The sequence below is a fragment of the Leptosomus discolor genome, chromosome 1 (genome assembly GCF_034619465.1).
Source record: "Leptosomus discolor isolate bLepDis1 chromosome 1, bLepDis1.hap2, whole genome shotgun sequence".
NCBI lineage: Eukaryota > Metazoa > Chordata > Aves > Leptosomiformes > Leptosomidae > Leptosomus > Leptosomus discolor.
The window spans coordinates 153,021,950-153,048,033 of NC_141391.1; the positions used below are offsets into that span (position 1 = coordinate 153,021,950).

General features: G+C 38.7%; 1 protein-coding gene across 5 annotated transcripts in view; it reads left to right on the top strand.

Annotated features, from left to right (window-relative positions):
* The window catches only part of BICD1 (BICD cargo adaptor 1), a 180,177-nt gene extending 157,121 nt beyond the window's left edge, over positions 1-23,056 (top strand). Inside the window, exons 7-11 of one of the 5 annotated variants that reach the window (XM_086467579.1) lie at positions 940-1,257; positions 2,238-2,428; positions 2,596-2,604; positions 16,979-17,054; positions 22,969-23,056. In XM_086467579.1, the coding sequence (XP_086323705.1) occupies positions 940-1,257; positions 2,238-2,428; positions 2,596-2,604; positions 16,979-17,054; positions 22,969-23,056 (682 nt within the window). Of the gene's footprint in view, positions 1-939; positions 1,258-2,237; positions 2,429-2,595; positions 2,605-16,968; positions 17,055-22,968 lie in introns of all 5 variants that reach the window. The other 4 variants (XM_086467568.1, XM_086467589.1, XM_086467605.1 and 1 more) reach the window with 4 other exon arrangements.
* The last annotated feature ends 3,028 nt before the right edge of the window (positions 23,057-26,084 follow it).

Sequence of the window (26,084 nt, forward strand, 5' to 3'; positions counted from 1 at the left end):
TACTGCTACCTGTGGATCATTTCACTACTGGTATATGTTTATCACTCTTGGTTCTTACTGATTAGATGGTCTATTTGTAACAAACTCAAGCTTTTTCACTTCAAAAAGTGACTAAGACCATCCTGAAATGCCTTGTTCTTCCTATTAACTTTAGTAATCATTGTTTAAAGCAAGACTGAATTGAATTCAGTCTTAAATGCTAACAAAATCATGAGAAAGGTGGTTTTATTTCAAAATCTGTCTCAGAGATCTAAAGCAAATGAAAAAGATACAGTGTTTCGTGCAGATAGGACGCTGTGGGTTAAAAAGGAGTAGGTGGCCATAGCAATGGATACCTGAACACACCTCCAAGATTCAACAGTAAATGTGAAATAACTTCCAAGTGTGATTTTCCTGAATAGTACCTCCTTAATCAGTTAACAATGGTAAACAACTGAGGGCTTCTCATTTCACAAAATCCTATGTGTCAAGTGTTCAAAGTACTTGCAGTCTTTTCTTCATCATTTTTCCTAGTATTTTGCTGAGATGGATATTATTGTCTACGGAAAATAGTATTATCTAATTAGTAGACATTCTTATCCATGGTGAGTTACTAGCAGAACCAGCACCCAAAATTGTTATTTGTGATCTAACCTGGAGATAACCCCAAACCTCCACTCCAATTGCTTGTATCTGCATTAGAAACATACTACACTGTCACAGACTACTCTGACATTCTAGATAGAGGTCTTCTGCTGACTGGGAAGTGTTGGCATTCAGATCCAAGTCCAAATTTATTCAAAGTGGGAGCAGAAGAATTCAGGCTGTCTGCTTCCAGGACTAGGTTCAGCAAACGCTTGGATCTGAATCTGCCCCTGTAATGCAGCCCAGGAGTGTCATCACTGGTAGGGTTGGTTCTTGGACCAGTTCCCCAGATTTCTGCCTTGTTTGTTTTCCCAGGTGTGATGAGTACGTTACGCAGCTGGATGAGATGCAGAGGCAGCTAGCAGCTGCGGAGGATGAGAAGAAGACCCTAAACTCTCTGTTGCGCATGGCTATCCAGCAAAAACTTGCCCTTACCCAGCGACTGGAGGATTTAGAGTTTGACCATGAGCAGTCCCGACGCAGCAAAGGCAAGCTTGGAAAGAGCAAGATCGGCAGCCCTAAAGTAAGTGAGGAGGCATCAGCCACCGTGCCAAGCATAGACACTTTCCTCCTGCATAGTCAGGGCCCACAGCAACCAAACTTACTGGTCAGCAGTGGCACTCAGAGGAAAAGGTATGCATGCGGTGATCTTTACAGTACAGTGCAGTGACCAGACTTTCATTGAAGTCGTTCACTGAATTGTAAACATTATAATTCTTTCTTTTTTTTTTTTTTTTTTTTTTTTGTACTTTACTGGGGAGAAGGAGGTGGGGAGGATATGAATATGAAATTCAAAGCCTCACAACATGTGGTTCTGATCCACCTACTCACTCTGTTATTTCCTCCTCCTTAATGCAGTGTTTTGAACTGTATTCTGTTAGTGTCTCAGTGCATCTTGTATGTCTTTAATAGTAGTGTGAATGTATTTTCTTTAACACGTTTTCTTTAAGGTTTTCCGTAACGAGCATCTGAAATAAAAAAAAAAAAAAGGGTTGTGCTCTATGAGCTTTTCAGTGCTTAACACAAAAGAAACTGCATCTCTTTGTTAAGCTCTGGTGCTCACTTGTTCTTCATCAGTGCAAAAAGAATATGGATGTGTTCACTCAGATCAATTTTTCTACATGGAAGCAGGCAAGCTTTTGAAAGGGGATGGCTGCCATTTGTAACCCAATGCAAATATTTTGCTGTTCAAGCAGTGAGTTCTCATCTTGTCTTGTGACTGCCCTGCCAAAGCTCTATACGTGTGGGGATCTCCACAGTTCTGAAGATGAAGAGGACTCTCTGTTAGAGAAGTCCTAGATAATAATTCCCTATTCTTGCACGCTTTACTCACAATGCAAAAACAAGAGAACATTCAGGGAGCCTTGTACACACGGACTCCAACTCCAGGATGCTGAGATATAACTCAACCTCATCTCCTCCTCCCCTAACATGAACCAGGATTTCCAATGCAGGCAAGATGCCCTGTTGTGGAAATGACGTGGGGTGGCAACGCCGGTTGGTTTTTACCTGTTAAGCACATTAACATGATGTTGTCATTCATGAGGCTTTGAAAGGTAATTAAAGTAAAACTCTTTTGTTTCCATATGTATTTTTCTTGGATCTCCTGCAAGACTATTCTCACCTTCCCTTTGTGATCAGAGCCATGCCAGGACTTCAGGGACCTACCTCCAGAAATTATTAAGAGCCCCCCCTCATCCCGCCTCCACAGAATCATATCTTCTGAGGGGCCCCCCCTCCATGAGTGAATTCATCCATGGGCACCGTCTCAGCAAGGAAAAAAGGTTAACCGTGGCCACACCAGGTAAACATTTTTTCCTTGGGTGCATGTGGTGCTGAGTGGTTATCAGAGCAGGGGACTCTCCCAGCACTGCAGATGCAATCTAATTTGGGCATCTTCTTGAGATCTGAAAAGCAAAATGTCTCCTCCTGTATGACCTGTGGCGGGAGATGACATTCTGCCGACAGCAGCCCAAACTGGTTCCAGATGCAGTAGGGAAGGTCCTACTGTGGTATAGGTGGGTGCAGTCCCACTGGCATCCACAGAGGCTGCACCCCTGTGCCTGGGTGGTGCTTACTCTGGTGGTTGTGTTGGTAGTCCCCTTGGAAGACACAAACCCGACAGGACAGAGAAGTCAGATGTGTGAGGACCAGTGAGGGAGTGATTTGCAGTGTGCAGGAGCCTACACAGCATCCGTCTTCTGCTCACCCTGGAGCATTCAAGCAGGTTTTTCTAAAGGGTAATGTTGAACTCACAGAAGGTTTAGATTATATAAATTGAGTCACGAAGTTTATCTTTGCAGGAAGATTTTGCTCTTCATTTCCTGCCAAAACGTAGTATCTTCTTCAAACAGGGCGTAGAAAGGAAATGCAAACTGGAATGCCATTTCAAAGGTTGTGACATCTTTCTTCTCCTGACAGACAAGCTAATAATTACTTTTCTTCTGCATCTGAGCAGAACGTTTAGCCTTTAAATGTGCTCCCTTTTGTCTGGTGGCAATTTTTTTCATTCTTTGTTATGAAATTTGTTATACACAAAAAGCACAAGTAGAAAATATAAAGGCTAAAACTCATGAAGTAGTTTCTACTCAAGAATATGTTTAGTCTGGAAAGCTGAGCAATACCCTATAGTATGTTATATCTCTCACTCAGTGCCAGCAGTATCACAGCTGCCTTTGAGTAGTGCCATGCAAGTAACACCCACTCAGAGGACAAGTGTAAAACTGCAGCAAGCCTAAACAAGACATTTTCCTAAGGAGTGTTGCAGTAAATAAATCAAAGAGTTGGCTCCTGGGGAGAAAAAGGCAAGGAGGGGAAAAGAAGTAAAGACTTTAAAATGTGTAAAATAAATGGTACTTTCAGCAATTCCTTTGTATTCTATTGGCAATGGAAGACAATGTGCTCATTTTCTACCCTATCCACAGGAATCTGTATCCTAAACACTGGCAGTGTCTCTTATATTCTTTCCTCTTCATCCTCCAACAGAATAAGGATGATTTTTTTTTTTCTGATGGACACTTAGGTCTCTTTGAAGAACTGGATTTTGCATTTTCTGTATAGCTAAACTCCCCAGTTGGGAAATGGGAGGATCTAGGCCCCAAAATGGCGATGTTCAAACATACAATTTACAAGACTCTTCTAATTGTAATTGTAATTCCCATGTATAGTTTATAAGAGTGCCTTAATCCAAGGACCGGACGGTGTTTGTGTGAAGAACCCTGACTGTATATCATAACTGCAGTTTACTGGTTGGAAGAAGTAATGATTTAAAACCAACCTGTGCTCAACAGATAGGTAAACACAAATTACTGTATTGCAAAATGGTTAGTGAAATGGTAAAATATGTCATCTTTGATTTGGGACTCTGGATCCTAACTGTCTTTGTATATTAAACTTTTCTTTCACTATCTTCATGGACCAGCATCTGATACCTTATGGAACCTCACAGATGCGTGGACCACAGATTGAGAAACACTGACACAGTCTAACTTTTTCCAGTAACAGAGGCCAAAGGATGAAGCAGCCTGAAAAGTAGAATTGTCCAGAAAATAATGTTTGTCTGGAGTCTCACCTGGCACTTTAGGCACATTTATACATATTCGGAGTATAAGGATCTTGAGACAGTATTACTAATTTATGTTACAATTGTCTGTATGTATCTGCAGCAGTCCCAGCTTTCTGAATGCGTTTGTCAGAATTTTATACCATCACATGGCCTTAGTCTCAGCCTGTGAGACTGACAGGTTCAAAACAGAGATTTTTCTGAGCACTCAGATTCCGGTATTAACAGGGCCCGTGTTAGAACCAGGTTGAGAATTAGGTAGGGGATTTTTCAGCATTGTTCTTAACAGTTTCTGGAAGATTTCTTACTGTTGTTAACAGATCAAAGGAATGATGTACCAAGCAGGATGTTTTTGCCATCTGTCTAATTATCTGTTTCCTGAAAGTAAGGAACAGTGAAGGATTATACTCTCCTGCTTTTATAGGGAATGTTTAAAAGCCTTGTATCAGAAAGAGTTTCTGTTCTTAGATGATTTGAGCAGTCAAGCAAGCCAGCAAGAAATGTAGCAACCCACACCTGCTTCTTCATCAAAGAGGATGCAAAAGAACAGCACCCAAACTTGAACACTATGGAGCAGAGTACAGCTTGACTTGAGGCTGTGTCCTCAGAAGCGGAGGAGCAGTGAAGCCCAAATTAAATGCAATCAGGTTTGGGTTTTTTTTTCTTTCGAATTTGTGAACTATTTCCTTCCATGAATATTTCATCCATATAATGTGCAGGCTTCCCTATCCTTTAATTAGCTCCCAGTGTTGTGGGGACTGGGAGGCTGTAGCTGGGAATGCATTTGATAGACAGCAAGAGTCAAAACAACTGAAGTTGGTAGAGGGAGCTCCGTTGCCCAATGCAGCAGGCAAGCTGTGCCTGTCTTTCTCTTGCACCTTCTTCTGGACTTGGTGCTTGGCAGAAGAGGCTACCTTCACCATGCTTTAGCCCCAGCTTTAGCCGCTGCCGACTACCTGGTAGAGGAAACCTAGGATTTCTTTTTGCTGCTTTCTTCAGAGGAAGACCCTGGCATGAAGACTCACTAAGTGAAGACCAGTTGAATTAAAGACCTCTCAAGAGATTGTTATTTCCTACTTGATGTCCATTTGACTGCCCTCAACTTTAAATCAGCATGCGTGTGTCTCTGACATAAAGCTGTGGCAGTATAAATTTATGTAGGCTTTCTAATTGAAGTAATAGCTTCTGACTGCTGTGGCTCAAAATAGCGCTCAGTCCATTTTCAAAGTATCATGTTCTATTTCACCTAGGTAGTAGTATGCATTTAGCTTTGCTGTGTGTTTCTTCTTTTTTTTTCCTGTTATTTTCTATCGTTTTTACACTTTAAAAAGTCTTTGTTCTTCTGATAGACAGAACCAGTAGGTATGTGCCCAACACAATTTCAGCCCACTTTTGCCTGTGGCTGTTTTAATAACCACGTAAACAAGTCAGGGCATATAGAATGCCTAAGGCTGGATTTTACAGTGTGTAACACTGTATTAGAAATGACCTTTCCTTTGCAGTTGTATTAAAACTCCTTGAATATAAAGTCACTAGGTGCCTCTTATCACACAGTCCAAATATGAAATATGATTCTTTTGACTTCTTCAAGGAAAGAACAAGACAGAAAAGGTCTGCTGTAAGTGCTCTGATAAAACTTTTTTCTCTGTCGGTTAATTTAGCATGGAAATTCTAAAAGTTGAATTTAAAGTTCTGTAATTTCAGCTTAAAATGAAATCCATCAAGGTCCTTTTGTGGATGGTACATCTGAAGAAAAAGGTTTCCCAACAGGCTTATGGGATTGAGAGTAACTGATGGCTGCAGCATTCTCCCTTAAACAGGATCAGTTAAAGGGTCAACTATGATCTGCCTAGGAGTCTCTCCTTCATTGAAGTGTCCCACAAACAAACTGTGGTAGATATTTCTTTTCTGTATTGTTTACACTTGAAGGTACCACAGGGCAGATTTCATTATTTAAAATCCCACACAGGAAAACACTTTGAATAGTAAAGTATTTCACATTTCCTAGGAAATCAGATCATAAGAAGCAATCTTTTCCCTTCTGTACAGTCATATATATCTTATTTTATTAAAATACAAAAAGGAAAATTAGCCTTAAAATGTGACACACGTATCTCAAATTCAAAGCCTAGCTGAGGTCAGATGCTTAGCTGACGTAATCCAGGCTAGCCCCATGGGTTTCAACAGAACTATGCTGGTTTACTCCAGTTGCAAGTTTCTGTTTTGTAGGGTTTAGATTTGATCGTTCTTCATTGGTCTTCATGTGCAAAACCACTGCAAAAATAAGTAATTTTGTGGAGTGCTCATTTCTGAAAGCACATTAAACCTGAAAGTTTGCTTGCTTTTCAGGTGTCTTTCAAGGCTGATTTACAGAATGGCATTTGCTTCTCGCAAGAAGAGACTAACATAAAGACAGCACAAGGAATGCCATATAGTAGTACAGCAACTGCTCAAACACTAAGCTCACTACCTATCATACATAATTAAGAGCATGTAGTATATAGTCTTAATATAAAAGCCATCCAAGATTAATTTCTGCTGTAGCTCTATGCTTACAGGCAAATCAAATACAAATAACAATATGATACAAATCACAGAATAGTTTGGGTTGGAAGGGACCTTAAAGATCATGTAGTTCAACCCCCTTGCCACAGGCAGGGACACCTTCCATAATTAGCTTTTGTTTGTTCATTTGCATTCTTACCATAAAATTTAACTTACTATAAAGAAATTCTATGCTGAAGGAAGTTACTATGGAGAGTTCCTAGTAGTGTCTCTAAGAGCTAACTTACAGCATCTGTGGGTAGAAACGATTTCTTAAAGCTAACAAGGAAAATTATAATGAAAAAAACTCAGTCACCCAAATATGGTGGTCTTAAGAAGTCTTCCAATTAAGTCTTTAGGCTGGAACTCAAGGGGAATTGCTTAAAAGTTGTCTTTATTAATTGTCCTTTATACTGAAGGCAGTTTCACCTGTGAAGCGTAGCTTAGAAACCTGGGAATACATTGATCTGTTTGATACAGCACAATTTAAAACTACAAGGAGCAGAGAGTCTGCTGAGTAGGGTGATCCTTAGTGTTACAGGGAGTTAAGGGCTTTTGATAGGTCATGTGAGGTGTTGAGTAACCTCTCCCGGCTCAAGAGATGAGGAATATGTTCTGTTAGTTTGTTTTTTTCTTTTGGGATTTTAGGCTTTTTCAAAGTGTAGTGTTTAGGATATGATTTTCAGAAATATTCTGTAAAAGGTTATTCTCTGTGTAATCAGAAGCTCATGTTCCTTCTTATATATTTTTCTTAAAATAATGTTAAAGTGGAATTTATAATGTGAGGAAAGATTCTTGGCATTGGCTCCTGCTTCTTGCTTCTTCATGTTGTTTAGGCAGTGTGAAGATATGGGAAAGCATCTTCAAAAGAAATATGGGTAGAAGCCCTTGGTATGACATGAAGCTGTCTTTACCCTCCCCTTTTGGATGAAGGGGTTGGGAAAATGACTGAGGGAGGCTCAGGCTGACACTACTCTCCGCAGTGGAGACTGTCTGCAGAGATGAGCCTGTGCACCTTACATCATTAGAAAGGTAGGGGGAATAAATTTTTGATAGTGGGTTTGTGTCTTCTTTTGTTGTGTCGTGAAAAGGGCTTAAGTTCAAGGCATTTAGCTGTGCACATTTTTTGTTTGTTTTTGGCAATATTTTGCCAAAAATAGTTCCAGCTTTTCTTCTGAGCTTAAATACCAATGTTGGAAAGCTCCTCACAGATTTCTAAGTCTTGCTGCTACAGACATTACTTCAGCACCTCAACTTTGGTTTTTTATGGCTTCTTAATTTTGAAACAGCAGGAGTGTTAGAAGTCTGAATACAGAGGAAAGCACAGCTTCTTTTAAAAATGATTGTGGAAGAAGTCCTTTGAGGAACGCTATCAGCTCAGACCTGAATTTTGCTAGGAGGGTGCTTTGTAGGTCTTTATGATTGCTCAGGTCAGCCAGTGAACAGTTTTTTTCCTGACTTCTTTGTGAAGGAATCTTATAGATTAGTAAAAAAGAAAATCAACATGACTAGGATCTCAATACCTCTTTCTATGCTGATTTTGTGTTAAAGAACTTTATTCTGAATTCTAGTTCATAATGTGGATTTATCTGCATGTTCAGTGAAGGAGTTTATTCTTGAAAAACAGGTTAGGCAGTTAACTGAGCCAGTGCTACTAAATAAGATATACTATGCAGCCATATAATATTTAACTAGTTGGGCTACTCTGCTCTGAATTGTTCAGTCAGGTAGGTTTGATTTGCTTCATCCAAGCAACGCAAAGCATCTGGAGCATGAAAGTTCTTCAGAACGACTTAAAAAACCCCACAACTTTATTCTGGCAACTCAAATTTACAGTCCAAGTGCAAATTGCCCTTTGCCTCATTAGTCATCCATGGATGATTCTTCTGTGTCCTCGGATATGGATATGTTGTATTTTTACCTACCAAGAATGTACTTGTGTTATGGTGATCCTGTACCTGCAAGACGTCTCTGAGCTTGTGTAATTGGGCAGGCTACTAGCTACTTACTGCAAGACTCATGCAGTACTGGTCTAATCTGTCTCTGCTCTCTGTGAAAAATGGATTTAATGTGGTTTTAGCAGGGTTTTTTAAAAATAAGTGTAGGGTTTTTTTTTACCTGAACATGATGCTCTTCACAAAAAGGATAATTCAGTCATTAACAACTTATTATCTGTTTTCACTTTTTGTTCTGCATTGTTCTATTTTCTATGGGTTTTGTAAACGTGCCATATTTGTGTATATATGTGTTCATTGTTTAATGAGCAGTATTAGTGCATATATACAGATATATGTATATATCTTCCTGCTCTTGGGGCCATGTCCTGCATCTGATATGCTCATTTAACTAAGCTTAATGAGCATTGCATATTTATGCCATTTCAAGCAAGGTACATTGTCCTTGTGGAGGCTGTTTTGAATTTGAAGAGCAGTATCTTTGCCAAGGACATTAGTTGGCTGTAACTGATGAAGAAGTCAGCTGGCTAAATGTACTTTTACCTCTTGGTGCCACTGTGAATAGGACCTTTTTGCTCAATGCTTTTCCTCTCTTGCATTTAGCTTTCCAGTTATCACTGATGAGACCAAACCCATACATTTCATGCTGGTCAATATAATTTAGCTATTATGGCATGAATTCACTGCAGGTCTACAAGTTTAATTTATTTTCTATTTGGATTTTTCACTATATAAAGAAAGCAGTTCTGAAATAAACCCCATTTTTAATAGAAGCCTCAATCTGTTTGCTAAAACATAAAAAAAAAAAAAAAAAAAAAAAAAAAGATTGCAGTGAAATCCATGCCTTACTGTTGTATATTTTCATTAAAAGGTTATTGACATTTTTCTATCTGTACCTAAGTTATGATGTTGTTGCTGGATGGAATGGTTAATATTAGCATAATTTATTGGAGTTCTCCAGTAAACTCTTATTAGACTTCTGGTTGTTTCTAACTAAACAGGTATGCAGGTGACACACCATATCTTTAGGGTGTGATACTGGATATTTGTTGCTTTCTATGAAAATTTTGGGCTTTGCAATCCAGTCTTATCAGTTAACTAAAACAGGTATTGAAATATCTTGACAATATCGGTAACAAAAGTCATCTGTCTTTATCTTCTTTTATGACAAGGTTTAATGTGGTTTCATGATTCATTGATTTTTACCATCAAATATACAGGAATATTCATTCAATATTGTGCTTCTCATCTCATAAAATAGGCAAAGCTGAAGTGAGTCTCTGTTTAAATTAGACATGCTGATATTTTAGCTCCCTAATAGAGCAGTTCCTTGGGATGTTGTGATGTATGGAGTAAGCTCACCATCAATTCTTTAATCAAGACTAGTAACACTGATTGTAAGTATCTCCCTCTCTGCATTCTTTTAGGGCTATGGTTGTACTGTAAGTTGTTTCTTCCAAAGCCTACTAAAGTTACCATTCCCACTGACTTCAACTTTTGCATCAGACACTTCTTTACCTGTAAAATAGTGCAAGTATTTTTGGTTTGGTTGTATTTGTGGCCATCTCAAATGTATCCTAGACATTTATGTTTCCATGAAAGATGGGTAACCAACAAGACACACGTGTGACGATTTCTGTATTTTTAAGACCTTTCTTTTCCTCTTTTGAAATGTTTGAAATGTATGTGTCTTTTAGTAAGTATTTCATGAATCATCAGACCTTTCTAAATGTGCTTTTTATGAACTGTATATAAAAGGAAAGAAATGAATATATATTTTCAGCTTCTACCATTTCCATTTCTGCTATTTTACTAACCCATTACTTAGCTTCTCAGTAGATTTAATGAGGAATTATTTAAAGCATTCACAGAAACCATTTGAGAAATATAAACACACCATGATACAGAAAGTGTGAAAAAGCCTACAGAGCTGACAAGAAACCTCTTAGTGTTCTTGGTCTGTAACTGGAGAAAAATGCGTTTCACTAATTTTATTAATGACTATGTATTATTTATTTTTAAAAAAACATTCTTAGTATGAGCTACAGCTAAGGGCAAGGCTGGGATATGGCTTTATCACTATACTTTGAGCTAGCAGTCACATCACCACCGAAGCACATGGACTGATGGGGGAACAGCTCTCTAGGTTGGGGATAATTCAGGTCTAAAAAGAAAGTAGAAATCAAGTCGTGCAGAATAAGGAAATAAGGGGAAAAACCACTCCATATAGCATAGCTGTTGTATAGATGAAAGAACTCACTAGAACATGTCCAAGAAACCTGACATGTTCTGGAAAACCGCTGAATCAGTGACCTACTAAACCACGTCTGTCTGTGTTATGTGTCTGGTAGTGCGTGAAGTTGCTAGTGATGCTCCATGAGCTGATTTGTAGAAATCACCAAGGCAGATAGCATTTCTCTAAATGCTATAAGGAAACAGCATTAAATCCCTTACCTGTTCAAATAAGCTCAATCACCTGCTCTTACTCCTGAGAAGCATTTAACAGAAAGCTTTCTGTTTTGATTACTCTGTCTGACCTTGCCCTGAAGGTAAAATGCTGAGAGGAGGAGAAGGAGCAGGAGGGGGCCTGTGTCAGGAGCTTGAGAGCGTAGGAAGTGGGACATTCCTGGGCCACCTTTTCAAGACAAAGAATGGAGATGACAGGAGATGAAGATTTTTAGATGCATCCTACTACTGACCTATTGCATCTTAGTGCAACCTATAGATATTTCTGATCCCTCCAGCTGTGTGAGGGTTCAGCAGCATGCTCACATCTCTTAACATTTATTCTTCAAATAATTTTTGAGAAGACTAAGAAGCAGTGAAAGAACTCGTTGTTGCTGAAACTTCTCCAACCAATAATGATCTAAGACACCAAGTTTCTCTGAATAGCAAGCTCAAGATATGAGCTACCTGGGTATTTGCAAGACTTGACATAGAAATCTCACAGTAGATCAGCTTTACTGTGAAGTAAACCACAACTGATACTCGGTTGACAAATTTGTCTATCTCCAATCAACAATCCATTATTCAGTTTAATGGGAACAGAGCTAAAGCTCAGACAGTGGGAAAACCCAGAGGATCTGGGTACTGGAAAATGTCTATGCAGGAGCTAACTTGCACCTGGTGGGGTTTATTAGGCTGCCTGTGTGCGAGCTGTGCCAGAATGGGGCTGGCTGTCGCGGAGCTGTGCAGTGGCTCTGTACCATGGCTCAGTCCCCCTGCGCTGCTCATTTTGCTCCTAGGCCAGGACAACTCAAGTCAATCCTGTTCTGAGAGAGCTGGGGTTAATACGGCTGGCCAGGCTCCATGCGGAACCTGTGTGGTTGCTCCACCGTAGTCCTTTCCTTCCAGGGACAGCCTGCAGAAACACAGAGCTGCACCCAGTTTGCAGCTGGCAGACTGACCAGCTGGGTCTGTGCATAGGGCAGAGGTTACTCTGTTAGTTCCAGACCCAAACTGACCCTGGAAGCAGGAGAAGGGAGAGACTCCTCTAATCTTTGACCTGTACTATTGTTCATGCTTTTTTCCAAAGGTAAGCTACCTCTGTCCTCTCACCAGCTGTTCTTTGCAATAACCATTACTACTTAAAGTTCCTCTTGGCCTTGAGGAAGGTCCAAATTTTCTTGGCATCCATTAGAAAAACAGAGATAAATTATAGGTGAAACCAGCTACTCAAATAATAGTGTAAACTTATGTCTCCATCGACCTTGGATAGAAACAGTTTTGAGAATTTTCTCACCCTGTCAGATTACAGTTTAAAAGCATCTCTACAAATCTCAACTCAGCAAGGTGGGTGAGTGTTTTAGTACCTTCTGCCCCATTCTTCTTGACGTCTCACATTTGTCTTTCGGGTTTGGAAATATTCCTTGTTCTCCACGTTTGAGTAGACAGGATTGATTTATTGTCTTTGTAGGACTTGCTGTGTGATGCAATGTGTTTCTGCCTCTGCACAACTAGAAGACTACTGATTTGTTCTTTGTCCAATACTTTTGACTCATGCTATTAACCATTCATTCTTTCTCACTAAATTGACATTTGGGGAAGAAAACAATTCATTACCATATAAATGGAGACAGCTTCTTTTTTCAAGTAAATTGTCAACAGCATCTTCATAGACATGTTATCATGTCTATCCTCAAACTTTACGGAGCAAATTCAATTGACATTGGGTAGCAGGACACAAAGTGAGATAGCTCAAAACCTTTTAGCTAGGAAAGAAGGACTTTCTGTTCACCTGAAGTGGTCAACAGGATGCTAAGGAGTTTTTATTAAAAGACTGAAAAAGCCTCAATCTCACATTTTGTCATAAGTGTTTATTGACAGCTTTTCTTTTATCAAGAACAGATTTTTCCCAATGTTTTTCATATCAGAAGTGCCAAATACGTAACAGTACCTGTAAGAAATGTTTGATTTGTTTGTGATTTGATTGTCAAATTTTACACTTTCAGATAAAAAAGAGAAAAGCTCTCCATTGATTAACTGAACTAGATGCAGTTAAAATTACGTTATATATCAGTTACTCATTCACAGTATCCCCAATGGTTATCTTGGGATTCTTGCTAGTCTTAGACTTAGACAGCACTGTGTAGAGATTAGTAATTTACTGACTGTCAAAATGTGCTGAAATGTTCCATTGCAGTTTGCTGGGTCCTGAGCAGGTGGACTGAAAATGCTTGCACATAGGTTTTTCACTGAGGACATTGCTGATGTTAACAGAAGGCATGCCCACCTCTCAGACACTAATAACCCAGTTAAGCAGGCCCGTGTTGACTAGAGTCACCTAGTTCACAGACTGGAGGGCAGAGCACACCTTGTGACATGAGGGAAATGCATTAGTTTTGTGGCTGAGCCAAAGGGAAGCACAGGAAAATTATTTTCTTTTTTTTTTTTTGGTGAGATTTGCTCTCAGCAGATAATTTATAGCAGCACATTCAGTCCTCATATAAGCAGATGTAGCTTCTCTGAGCTTGGTGTTTTTAATGCTCTTGCATCGGGAGCTGATTAGCCTGATTAAGACTAGGCATTAGATTCCAAAGGAAAATCAGCACTGGTTAATCTGTGAGAGAGGCAATCTCTGAGCCCTTTACACCACCACTGTCAGCAAATGGCTAAAATGTTAAGAACTGGAAAACTGGAAGAGACCTAACATTTACGATGAGTCAAGCCTCAAAGCTCCAACAGATGCAGTGGTGAATGTTGTCTGGTACTGCCACAGGACTCTGTAATCTCAAGTCCTGCTGAATTTGGTGAAAACTGGTGTATGAATTTTTGTGTATATTAACTCCTCTTTACCTTTTGTGGTTGAAATGAACTTCATTTCTTGGTTATAAGTTCATAGAATTGTAAAAGGACTCTTAAGAGATGAGCCAGCCCATCCCCTGCCCCCAGGAGTTTATTTCCTCACAGCAACTGGAGATAATAGAGAAATCAGATAGTCTGTATTTATTTAATAACTTTATTAATAATTTTGTTCTTGGAAGACATACCGAAAGGTATAATTTGTATCTGTTGCCCAAGTCTTTTACACAAATGACAAACTGTCCTTTCACTGTGTAGCTTCACTGATGCTCCCTGAGATTTGAAAAATTCGGGGAACAGGCTTCTTCCAATGTAATTTTTTAATTTATATTTCAGTAAAAGACAGCATGTCTTTCTTACCTTGTCTTTATGGTATGTGCCTGACCACAGAATCAGTAAAGACATCTTTGAAACTTTTAACCTTCTGCAGAGTATTTCAGAAAGAAGCAAACATTTATTTGATACGGGCATGAGTTCCTTAGTAGAAAGGAAGGTCTGAGTGCTGTCTGCTAGTTTTCGTCTTTAAACACAATGTGACCAGAAGTAATTTCATGATTGTCATGACATTAGAAAATAGCGTTATAAACCCTCCAAAATACTTAAAAGGATTAAATATAGAAGGAATAAAGTTAGCTCTGGCACAGATACTTGGACATAAGTAGATAAGAGCTCCTTTGAATTTGAAATGTGTATATGTAAGCCATATGCATTCTGCTTAGCTCTTTCCTAGCATAATCCTCAAAAACTTCACTCCTGGAGGATGTAGGAGGATGATTCAGCCATTTTAAGTCCTGTGGATCACTAGATTTCATTCTGATGTGAGTGTGAGCCAGATTGTGTGAGCATTGCTGATGCCAGATAGAACTGTTATTTCATATAAAGTCGAGGGAGTTTGCTCACATTGAGTAACTATCCAGCTTCCATAATGCTTGCAGAATCTGGCTCTCTAGTCACGCATTCTGCCAAATCTAGCAGATGAAGAGGCATCATAAAATATTTGCAGGATGTTTGAGATATTAGAATAGGATCATAAATCAAGACTTTGCATTGTTCTGGAAAAGCCTGTCAGAACAATTTCTTCTGTAGTTATGAAACCTGTCTGCACCTTTTCATCACATAGCATTCTATTCTGTATTCCTTTTCTCACTGACTACCTTCTATAAGCTGTCAGGGATGACTTTGCTTTGGACTTCTGCAAACTAGTTTGTTTAGGATAAGACATTAATTAAGACAAAAATTTTGATGTGTGTGGTGTTTTGGGTTTTTTTTTTTTTTTTTACAATCATTTCCTGTCTGCCGTTAGCCTGCTCTGTCTGTCCCCTCAGGCACCTTTTCTTTTAATTGATCTCTGTGCTGAAATGACAGACCCTTCTATTCAAAGGCTCAAATACATTTCAAACTCTTGCACCCTTTGCTAAAAATCGTACAGAACACTATAGTGACCATCCGGGTAAATGAGAGAATGGCACGGTGTCCTTTCTTGTTCCACTATTGCTTCCTGACACAATGATGCCAGCACTAACTGTGCTTGAATTTTTCTGATGTAGATACCTGTGCACTTGAAAATAAGTCCAAAACCTTTTCCTCTCAGCTGAAGCAGAAACTAGTGGTTTGGATACACTTGCTTCCACCCACAGGAGGTCAGCACAGGTCTTCATAGGGAGTAGGGAGAAGCATTCTGGGCTTGTATGAAAGAGGAATGTTACGATAGTGTGTATGATGCTCAGTGTTGCTATGAAGCTGTGTTGCTCGGCATTGTACCTGATGTCACCCCGAGACTGTTGACAGCAAATTACTTGCACATTCTTGCGCTTGATTGAGACAAAGATTAGAAGTGTTTTTTGTAAAACGTCTGCATTGTAAAGAGAAATGATTACTGGTGTTGAGCTTTAAGTAGCAACCAACTGGGAAAAAACCAAACCAAAACAAAAATTATTTCCAAGTACATGAAGTCCTGTTGTCTCATTTTTAAGATTCAGGGAAAAGTAACTCCTTTCCACTGAAGAGTCAGGTTGAGAATCAATTTGATGCAGTTGGAGAGGATGATAGGTCAGCAAACCCTGCTGGAGACAAAGTAATCGCCAGCAGTTTTCCAGATGGTCAGAATTTTACCCATAGATTTTAATGTTTGAAGGGACCCTGATGATTCTGTGGTCTGGCAATGTGAATCAGACAGGTAGTGGAATGAAAGGCCAGACCACCACTGCAGGAGAACGAGCAAATCTGGAGATCTGGAAATCTTGGTAGAAACTAGTGAGCTAGAAAGCAGGGTTGTCTTGTTCACCTACTTTCATGAAGTCCCACAATATTATTGAGTTTAAAGCTGTCTTCATATTCCAAATGTCACAGTAAAAATGTAGCAACAAAGGATTATTTGGCTTTACTGCTATTTAATAAATTAAGACTAGAATAGAGCTTTATAAGTGATTAATGTGGAAACTGCTTTGGCTGAGAATTGATGAAATATCCAGACAGAACAGTGAACAACAACAGTATCACGTTCTCCCTTTTCCCTACAAAAAAACCCCAATCTCACAAGCACTATTTAGAAGGTACAAAGACTTTCTTGCAAGCTTCTTCTCGAAGGCCATGAAGAGATAGCATCTGTAATTGTTACATGGATGTCAGTTCTCTGGGGAAATTTTGAACTTTTTTGACACTATTTATATTAGTTGTAAGCAAAACAATTTCATCACCAGCAGAAGAATGAGAAATACCAGATCCTGAATACAGCCTGTTATCTCTGTCTGTTTAAACAAAAATTTGCCAATGCTAAGGGAAGACAAACAAACAAACTTCTTTTGAAAACAAAAAACCAAAAGCAACAACTGATGTTATTACTATCAGAAAAAAAGGTGTTTCTGTCAGATAAGGAACAAACAGCACATTCCTCACTAAATCTCTCCATCAGATGCGTAGCCTGTGTACTACTGTTACTAACCCCTTGCTCTGTAATCTCTGTATATATGTCTAATTTATCAGTTTCTTGTAGATTGTCAGCAGCCTGCTGCCTCCATACCGCCACACGGCTCACAACTAGCCAGGGGGCCAGATTGCCAGACTGTCAGGTAAACTTAACTAACTCTCTTCTCTTTGCACATAGCTGCATGCACATCTGCAACTCCCCCCCTCTTCCTTATATAAAAGCTCTTCACTACACTTCTTCACTAACAGCAAACTTTTAACAACCTAAGGAACAGTGATAATTTCTGCAGTGACAATGCAAACACGAATCACACACTCATATCCACGTAAAAATATGGAAAAGAATGCAAAGTTGGATCTTGCAGTCCTCATTTGGTCTTTTTATGAAGGTAGTTTCTCAGTGATGCCAAAATAACAATGATTTTATTTTGTTGCTAGATAAATTCATGTAAATGGGAGACTTTTAGTTTTAGGGGTAGGTGTAGTCTTATGTTTTTGTAACGTGGTATTTTAAAGGCATTTGTGAGATTTTCACAGACACTTTTCAGAAAGCTCTCCCTGCCCTGTAAACTTGGACCCACCACAGTCAGTTCTTAACCTTGTCATTAAAAGTAAGCTGGTGTCCTTGCTCATAGGTGGTCCAAAGGCTTAATCATGCTTCTGGGACAGTTGAGTTAATCAAGGCACAAACCCAAACCAAAGCAAAAAGGGAATGCAATACTTTTCTTTGTCTGTCTACAGTATATTCTGTGAGTATATTCACTTATGCCTATACTCTCATTTGAAATAGGTTACATTATTTTTAGACCTTAGCCTGGTCTGTAGTGACCAAGTTGATCTGTAGCCCTACATACAATGAAGCTATTTCCCATGCAGTGCTGAACTTCACATGTGTGGAAGTTTGCAGTAATGCCCACTGGGGAATACGTGTGATACAGCTTTCAGACTGCACATCAGGCGCTGCTGAGCATTAATTCTACGAGTCACAGGGAGTGTCTCAGTGGCCTTGCAGCAGCCTCTTCATTTATGCCTCTCTTTTATTGCCTATAAAGTGGAAGTAGTATTAACTTCCTTTACTATATAAGGGTATCGCAAAAATTTTACTGAGAAGTTGATGAAAGCTCATTATAACTGATAAATACCATTTAGTGGTTTGCAGTTTGGAGGTTTACAGTGCACTGAAAAAAGTTACTAGATCCATTTAAAATCCCTGTGAAGTGGTTTCTGATGTAATTTAGATATTATAGCAACTTGAGAATACCATTAGATGCTTTGGATACATGGAAGTTTAATGTCCACAGGTCTTATTTTAACTCTATTTAACTTACCATAACAAACCCAAAGCCTATTCTGTTCCTTCCAGAGCAACTCCCCTGATGGAGAATATGCTCTAATACCATCCCTCTCTAAATGCTAACAAACAATTTTGAACATTCTCAGAATGGAAGACCTGCCTGATCTACTCCTGCTGTACGTTTGTCTGCAAGCATTACCTTGTTCTGCAAACAAACTCACAGAAAGGGATAGTCCAAAGGAAAGGCTCAAAGTTTTCTGCTTTGTCCCTGAATTCTTCCTCAGGAAGACCTCATTAGCTACAGCCAGAATTGGAAGTGTTGTTCAACTGGAAGTGTTTCTTGCCGTGTTTCCAAATCAAAACCATGGTATATGGAAAACAATAATGATAATTAAAAATATGGTTAATATTTTAAAAAATCAGATCAGTCATCCCACAAACAGTACACATCTGTATACTTAGCTGAACTATTGAATTTCAAATTACTATTGGTTTTTACCACTAGGTTGATATTCTTCTGGTGAAGTGAAAACAAGACGCTATTTTTGATTCATTAGCTGTTGCCTTACTTGTCTCAGCCATATAGCTGCACAGCCTCATAAAGCGTAGTGACAGATTTAATGCAAGTCAGCACGATAGCATAAGTTGCTAAGTGCTTTAAATAAAGTAATTGAAATCTGAAGTAAAATTTGAAGGCATTTAAAGAACCAGTTAGACTTACTGAGGTTCAGATTTTTTAAATCCAGCAGGGGAGGAAGGCAGGAGCTTATACTTCCCTTCCTCATCCTCTGACAGTATGGTATGTATGCTTTCATTCACTTAGTGATGCCAAATGAGGCAGATTAAAGCTCTGCCCAGCCCTGAACTCACCCATTTAAAAGAGGCATTCTCGTTTTTTAGGTCTCTAACATTACTCTTGCAGTAATGTGACCTCTCAGTGGCATTTCACCCAGGATTAAAAAATAGCTTGTTAAGACTTGTAATTCACACAGATATTTTCTGCATTCTGCAATGTGTCTAATCGTGTTAATATGCCTGATCGTAACACAGATAGATTCACTCTGAACTGTAACATCAAATACAGAGAGTTTTCCCTCATCCGTTACCTATACTGAATTTTAAGTGGGGCTTGTGTAACTCCGGATGTTCTAGTAATTGTTATTCCAGTGCATAGGCTTTGGTGAACCTCACTGGATAATCTATGAACAGACCGAAGCCAAATGAAGCTCCAGGACACACCTAGTCAATTTATTTAGCTATACGTCTGCCTGTCTTTTTGATTAAGTCTGCATATTTCAACTGGAATCTGATCTGGAGAATCCGTGAGAACTTTTCTTCGGAGATTTTCTAAGTAAACTGATGCAGCAATGCATGAAAATCTTGCTCTGCCTTCCACGCATTCTCAGTTTCTGGGTCCAGCAGTATGGGGCAAGCAGCCAAATCTAGCCCTACCATGAAAATTACTGGATGATGTTCACCCTTTCTAACATCTGTAGCTACCTTTCTGATGGACTATATTGGACAAGACTAAAATATTGCCATCATCCGATATTAAAAAGAGCATGCCTATCTTTGGATCATATTCAGGTTTCTGATGAATGCAGTGAAAACCTCATTTTCATTATCAGAGGCCAAGCTCTAGACCTGAGTTATCTACTAGTGAAAACAAAAAACAAACCCTGAAAAACCGATACTGCAAATGAAATTAATATCAATTTTAATAAGAATTAATGGTTTTATTTCATATAATATAGGAAATAAATTTTAAATAAGGTAAAATATTACTGCATGCAAAAGGTTGCACTTTGAAAATATCACTGGTCTGTTTGTACTTTCCATTGCTGATTTGTTACAGTTAAAATCATTGCCAGACAATATTGCATGTGAATGGCATCTTTAAGACAGAAAACAGAGTGCTTACTAACACTGAAGGGCTTTGCATGCTACTTTCCAATTGATTTTAGAAATACATGATTAGCATTTTGAGAGCCGGGGAAAAAAGGTGCTTAAAACCAGACAATAATACAAACACAAAAAATGACACAGACTTCATTCATCAGCTGAATGAATAGATTCCCCAAATGATACCGGCCTTTAAAGAGATGTTTATAAAAATGTCTCTTAAAACCAAATGTTTTAAAAGCTGCATATATCCCATGAGGGGAACGTAACAGTGTTCTTCCTTATTCTTGTTTAATAGTCAACAGCTTCAGGTTCTTCCATGTCTCTCTGTTGCTTTGTGTTATTAATCTCACCTGCCATCTTCTACTGCTCATGACTGTCAATGTGCCTGATAGCTCAGCCCCAGGACCTGCTGCCACAATCACCTATTCTGCCATGAAAAGCACACTGAATGCCATGTGTCACTTGCTGATTATGATGTAATTTTCATTTAAATACTGCTACAGTAATCTGCATTAACGAACTGGATGTGTTGTGTTTCTGAAGAGAGGATGGTTTAAGAGAGTTTTAGGAAAAGGTTCAAATCTACTGGGACTGCAAGTGATGGGTGTTTATATATTGCTACAAAGGTGCCTGATAACCTTGTAATTTTTTCTCTCTTCTGAATGCCCTAATGTTTGTTATTGGTTGAAAAGGGAATGGTGAGACACATTTTTATATTTCTTCTGTGCATAAAAGCGTGTTTGTATTTCAAAGCGAGAAGCAACACAGAATTACCCTGAGGAGACAACGAATGTAATTCTAAGCACAGTGCTTTGTAATTGGAGCATAGTCTGCAATAGTTTGTATTACAGCATTTGCAGTCAGGCCTGACTGCAGGTCATGCCAAAACATTATGATGGTTGTGGATATTTGTGTCTCAAAGAGGTCCTCTTTCAGGCTGTTGCTGTATGTAACTAGAATTAACTATGGCCATTTCCTCACCAGTCCTCTCCTGAAGAGCACAAACATCTTCTGTTGCTTATTTTTAAAGACAGGAAGGAAGCCCCAAAAGACAAAGCCATCTCTGCTAATGAGCAAGGAAAATGCCTGTCGAGTTTCTGTTCCTTTCTGACAATTACAGAAGTCCTTTGAAAAAAGAAATGGGACAGCAAGGGAGGAGAGTAAGGCAGTTTTTGTAGGGTAGCATGACCACCTCCTTGTTTGCCTTCCCCAAATGTGACGTTAAAGTTCTAATTCACTTTTGTTTCTCTGAAGGATGTAAGACTAGTGCTTCTCCTAAAGCCTATCTTGAAAACTTAGGAAGTGCTGAAGCCAGGAGCTGGCTCTTGATGACTGAATAAGTTTGAGAGTAAATGCAGACCTTTTGGTCATTTCTTTGTTTCCCTAAGTAAATGCTATATGTAGAACTATAGACATTTTCAGTACGGCTGGCATTTCCAGTGGCAGATTGTCAAATACCTCTGGCATTTCAAATTGATTCATTTCCAGCAATAGACTAATTGCATTCCTTCAGCCAACACTCTAATAGTCTGTGCTGCAGAGATAATATGTAACAGCATGGTTTCTAAAGAAGGAAAATGGAAAAGGCAAATCTTATTGAAGACAGGGACATAAATGATTGTGCTTCATCATATGTCACACTGTTGAGCCTGGAATAACTTCAAGACTGGAAAACATTTGAAGCATTAGGAAAAAAAATCTTCCCAAACCCTGTTTTTTTGGTTTTTTGTTTTTTTTTTTTGTTTTGTTTTTTTTTTTTCCATAAACTGCATTTACTTGCATTTTATTTTGGTATCTTGTTTTGCCACATGCTTTCCTTGAAAGTTTAATGGCTGTCACTTAGCTTGATGTCAGCAAGATGAGCTGAAGTTCACCCTTTTAAAACAGGACAGGCCAAGGCTGAGGAGTCATATGGGACCCACTTAAGCTGTATCCACATTCCTTACTGCAGTGTAGCACAAACTGCTGAGCTGCCTTTAAATGAGCAAACCCAATTATCCGAAGCTTTTCTAGCAGGAGTACCCTGGAACTCTGCACCAAGGAGTGGGCTATGTTTGTGTCAGCTGCCTCTTCTCTTTGTGCTGCCACTGCTAGGCTGCTACTCCAGCCCCACCTGTTTCGCTGAGAGCTGGTTCAGACCTCTCTGCACTATGTGACAGTGTACACTACAAATGCACATTTAGAGGCTTCGTCTGCTGTCATCAGACAAATTATATGAAAAACAGCCAAATGACAAAAGTATATGACATAATTGAAGAGGACTCAAGCAGCACAAACACAAAAGGAAAAAAACCCACAAAAGCTCCCACGCTTTGGAAGTTTTGATTACTAAATATGTAACGCTTATGTTGCCTGATGAGCAAGGCTACACCTTATTGGTACAAATGTACTAGTAAATAGGTCGCATTCAGTAAGAGATCACATTTTTACAAAGTGGTGAAAACTGATTTCCAAACTGGCACTGTCCTTCATTTCAAACAATTAATCAGTTGCATATAGAAAATCTTTAATGCTCACATGAAGATGGCACCTGTGTGTTGTCCTTCAAATTTACTTCCCCATTTTGCACATGCATTTATCTCTCCACACAGCGTTTTTCATCACAGCATGAAAACAGCAATTATGTACACAAACTGGCAGGCAGGATATCTGTGCCACTTCATGTACGCATCTAGGTGTCACAGAATGTGTGTGCACTAAGGATTTTCTTTATGTATGCTGTGTATCTGAGGATACAGATTTAGAGATGAGGCTTCATCTGCTTTTAAAGTTTGTTTCCAGCCCTGTACTGTTTACGTGCATGTCTAAAGTTTGCTATGTATTTTAAGTGCTTTTTCTCTTTTCTTTTTAATTTTCAGTCCTAATGCTCTTCCAGAAGAGCAGCCACATTCCAGCTCTCAGTGTGCCCCTCTCAACTGTCTCTCTAAGCCTCCTCCCTACCCCTAATCTTCATATGCAACGTAAGAGAAAATGCAAACAGTGGAGTTCATGCAACAAAGGTTGGGGTTGTTCCCAGCAAGCGGGTAGACAATCCTGCCTTGTTGCTGCATTGACAAGTCTGGATTCATATCCCCTGCTCTGGCGACTGAGGGAAGGTTGAGAAGAAGAACACAAAGCACAGAGCCCAACCTATCAAGAAGACTTTTTATGGTTCCTCTGATTGTATTCAAACTTTGCTATCACAACTAAAGTGTAGTGAAATTTAACATCTTGACAAAAATGTTCCTCCCAGCTGCTTGGCTTTACCTCTGAAACAATGAGAGACTTAAGCCAATATTTAAAAAAGTATGTTACAAAATATCTACCCTCACATCCTCTAAGTTCAGCCATAGGAAACAGTTCAAATTTCCTTTTGTCATTAAGGGTGTGATATTTATTTCTTACTTTATTTGCACCAGAATTTTGTGTTTATAAAATAGTCTTTTTTTTTTGTGAGAGTTGTATTTAATTGATTTTATTTTTTAAAAACAAGCAGAAATAGCTTAAGTGAAGAATGACTGTGTTAATATTAAACAGAGGCTTGTTGCATTGGCCAGCATATGGCCAATTTTTATTGCACAAAAATGTTGGAAATGGGTTGAATTGGAATGTTAACAATGACTGTATATTTTGCTGCTGCACTGATATTGTTTATGCACTTGGTTTTTTAACTCCTATTACACTAGCTTCTGGTTTTGTTCTAGCTCTTCACTGAAGATAATTATTAAGCCTAAGAAGGAGACAAAAGGATGATGTATTGATTTGTTTTCAGTTGTTTGCTTGCATTGTAATTATATTTTTGCATTTCAGACAAGTAGATGAATTGGTGCTGTTTTTTGGGCTTACTTTCTATTTGGTATCTGAGAAAGAATATCTAAAACAAGTAAAACGCTGTGTGCTAATTAAAAACATTCTTTCCTCCCACTCCCTTATTCAGGATACTAGCTCGAGGCCTTACTGTGAAAGGCTAGTATGAATGGCGAAGTCATATGCATTTTGTGTGAAGTATTCTGTGGTGAAAGAACTCCTGCAGGTAGGGTTAATAGTGTGGATCAAAGTTAGTAGGACGTTACTGTAGTGCATTTTTTCCTTGCCAAAAATCAACAGACACAGAACCTTAGCTCATGTCAGTTTATGACAAATACTCAGGTGATCTACACTACGCAGACTCTATCGCAACAGTGCACAGTGTTCCTAGTTAAAGGTTCTTTCCTGCAAAAGCTGAGTAAGTATGGGCTTTTTCTGAAAAAGTAGCGAGTTTCAGAACAAAATCAAGGATAGAGGAATTTATTTTGCACAGTACCTGACAGCAAGGCAAGTGGCTAAGTAGGGGGTCATGGTTCAGCATCTATGGGCTTACCGTCTTGTCATCAGCTAGAAAAAAGTCTGCAGTACTGCCTACCTGCCTACTTGTTGGTAACTAGCAGACACCTTGCTTTGTCAGGTGGCCTTAATTTATTTACAGAAGAAAGGCTTAGATATTTCCACATGTCTTTATTCCTTCTCTGCAGCATATGTATGATCTACAAGCAGGAAACACAGTATAGCCTAAGGTACAGAGCAGCCGGGGAAAAAAAATTGCTGCAGGTGTGGTTGGAATAATTCTTTCATATTCTGCCTGAATCTGAGAAAATGAAGTCAGTCTTCTGTTAGAAACAGTGCTTACCAAATGTTATGATCCACAAAACATCAGCAGAGGAAAGAATCAGTGACCACTCAGTGTGCCTAACAAATCATTATTACCATAGTACCAGTAACAAAGGTGCTGTAAATAGAAATACTCTATGTCATCAACAACATATGTCATGTAACCTTGGCAAAGCAGCTGAGCTATTGTAACAAAACATTCAGAGTCAGAGGTGGAGAAGATAGGAACAAACTGATATCCAATTCTGATCAGATCAAACAGACAACACTCGGCAGTGCTTCGACTTTGGTTTCCATGTGGTTCGCATGATTCTTCTCATGTACATTCACATCGCCCTTCAGTACCATACTTAACCTACATGTTGGCTTGTCATAGAAAAGTCAAGTGAAACCTTGTTCAGCTCTGTCGTAATGTCAGACACTGAGATTAGCTGCTATTTTGATTTTTGTTTTTAAAAAAACGTTTTGTCTGAGGCAAATGCTGCCTTCAAAAAGCATTTCAGAACTCCTGACCTTGTCAGACTGGTGTACGAATATTGTACAGTGGCCACGTCTGCATCCAACAAAGACAGCTACTGTATATTGTTAAAAAGAATTTCGTTGCACTTTGAATACAGTTACTGTAGGCTGCACTTGGAATAGTTTTTCCTGTTTTCATATCCAAATCAAACGCATTTTCCCTGAATTTAAGTTAAACAGAAATTCAGTGAAGTACATTTCCTTTCTATACAGATATGAATTTATAGGGAAAAAATGTTTTATTGGAACAGTTGTTTAGAAATGTATTTGTTTCCAGTTGTGATTTACAGAACAACTTTGGGAAATTGAAACATTGTACTGGTGTGTCCATGAGGTTTAAGAGTTATGAAACAGCATCGAATGGTATAGAAATTGTGGCCCCATTTTATAGGCATATAATGGGTTTATTAAATTTTTTATTCTCTTAAGCTTTAAATTCTTCATTTCTAAGTTTTCAATTTAAATTTTTTTATATGTAATAAAACTTCAGTGTTGGAAATGCAAGAGAACTAGAAACAAAACAATTTAAATGTACAAATGGCTGTAGTTATTGCATTGTGAGTTATAAAACTGTGTAGGTACCTGGGACAACTTTTATCAGTTAACCAGTACAAAATAAAATATGTATCTTGAACTTGAGATTATAAACTCTTCTTTATTATATAGTGATTTATAACACAACTTTGTGAGAGTTTTTGTAGGAAATATTTACACGCAGACAAAACCAGAAACAAAAGCCTGGTTTTTAAGGGTTGCAAAATATTATATTTTGCCCATTTAAAATTAATTTATGATGTGTTGATATATATACTGATTTTTAAAGATCAAG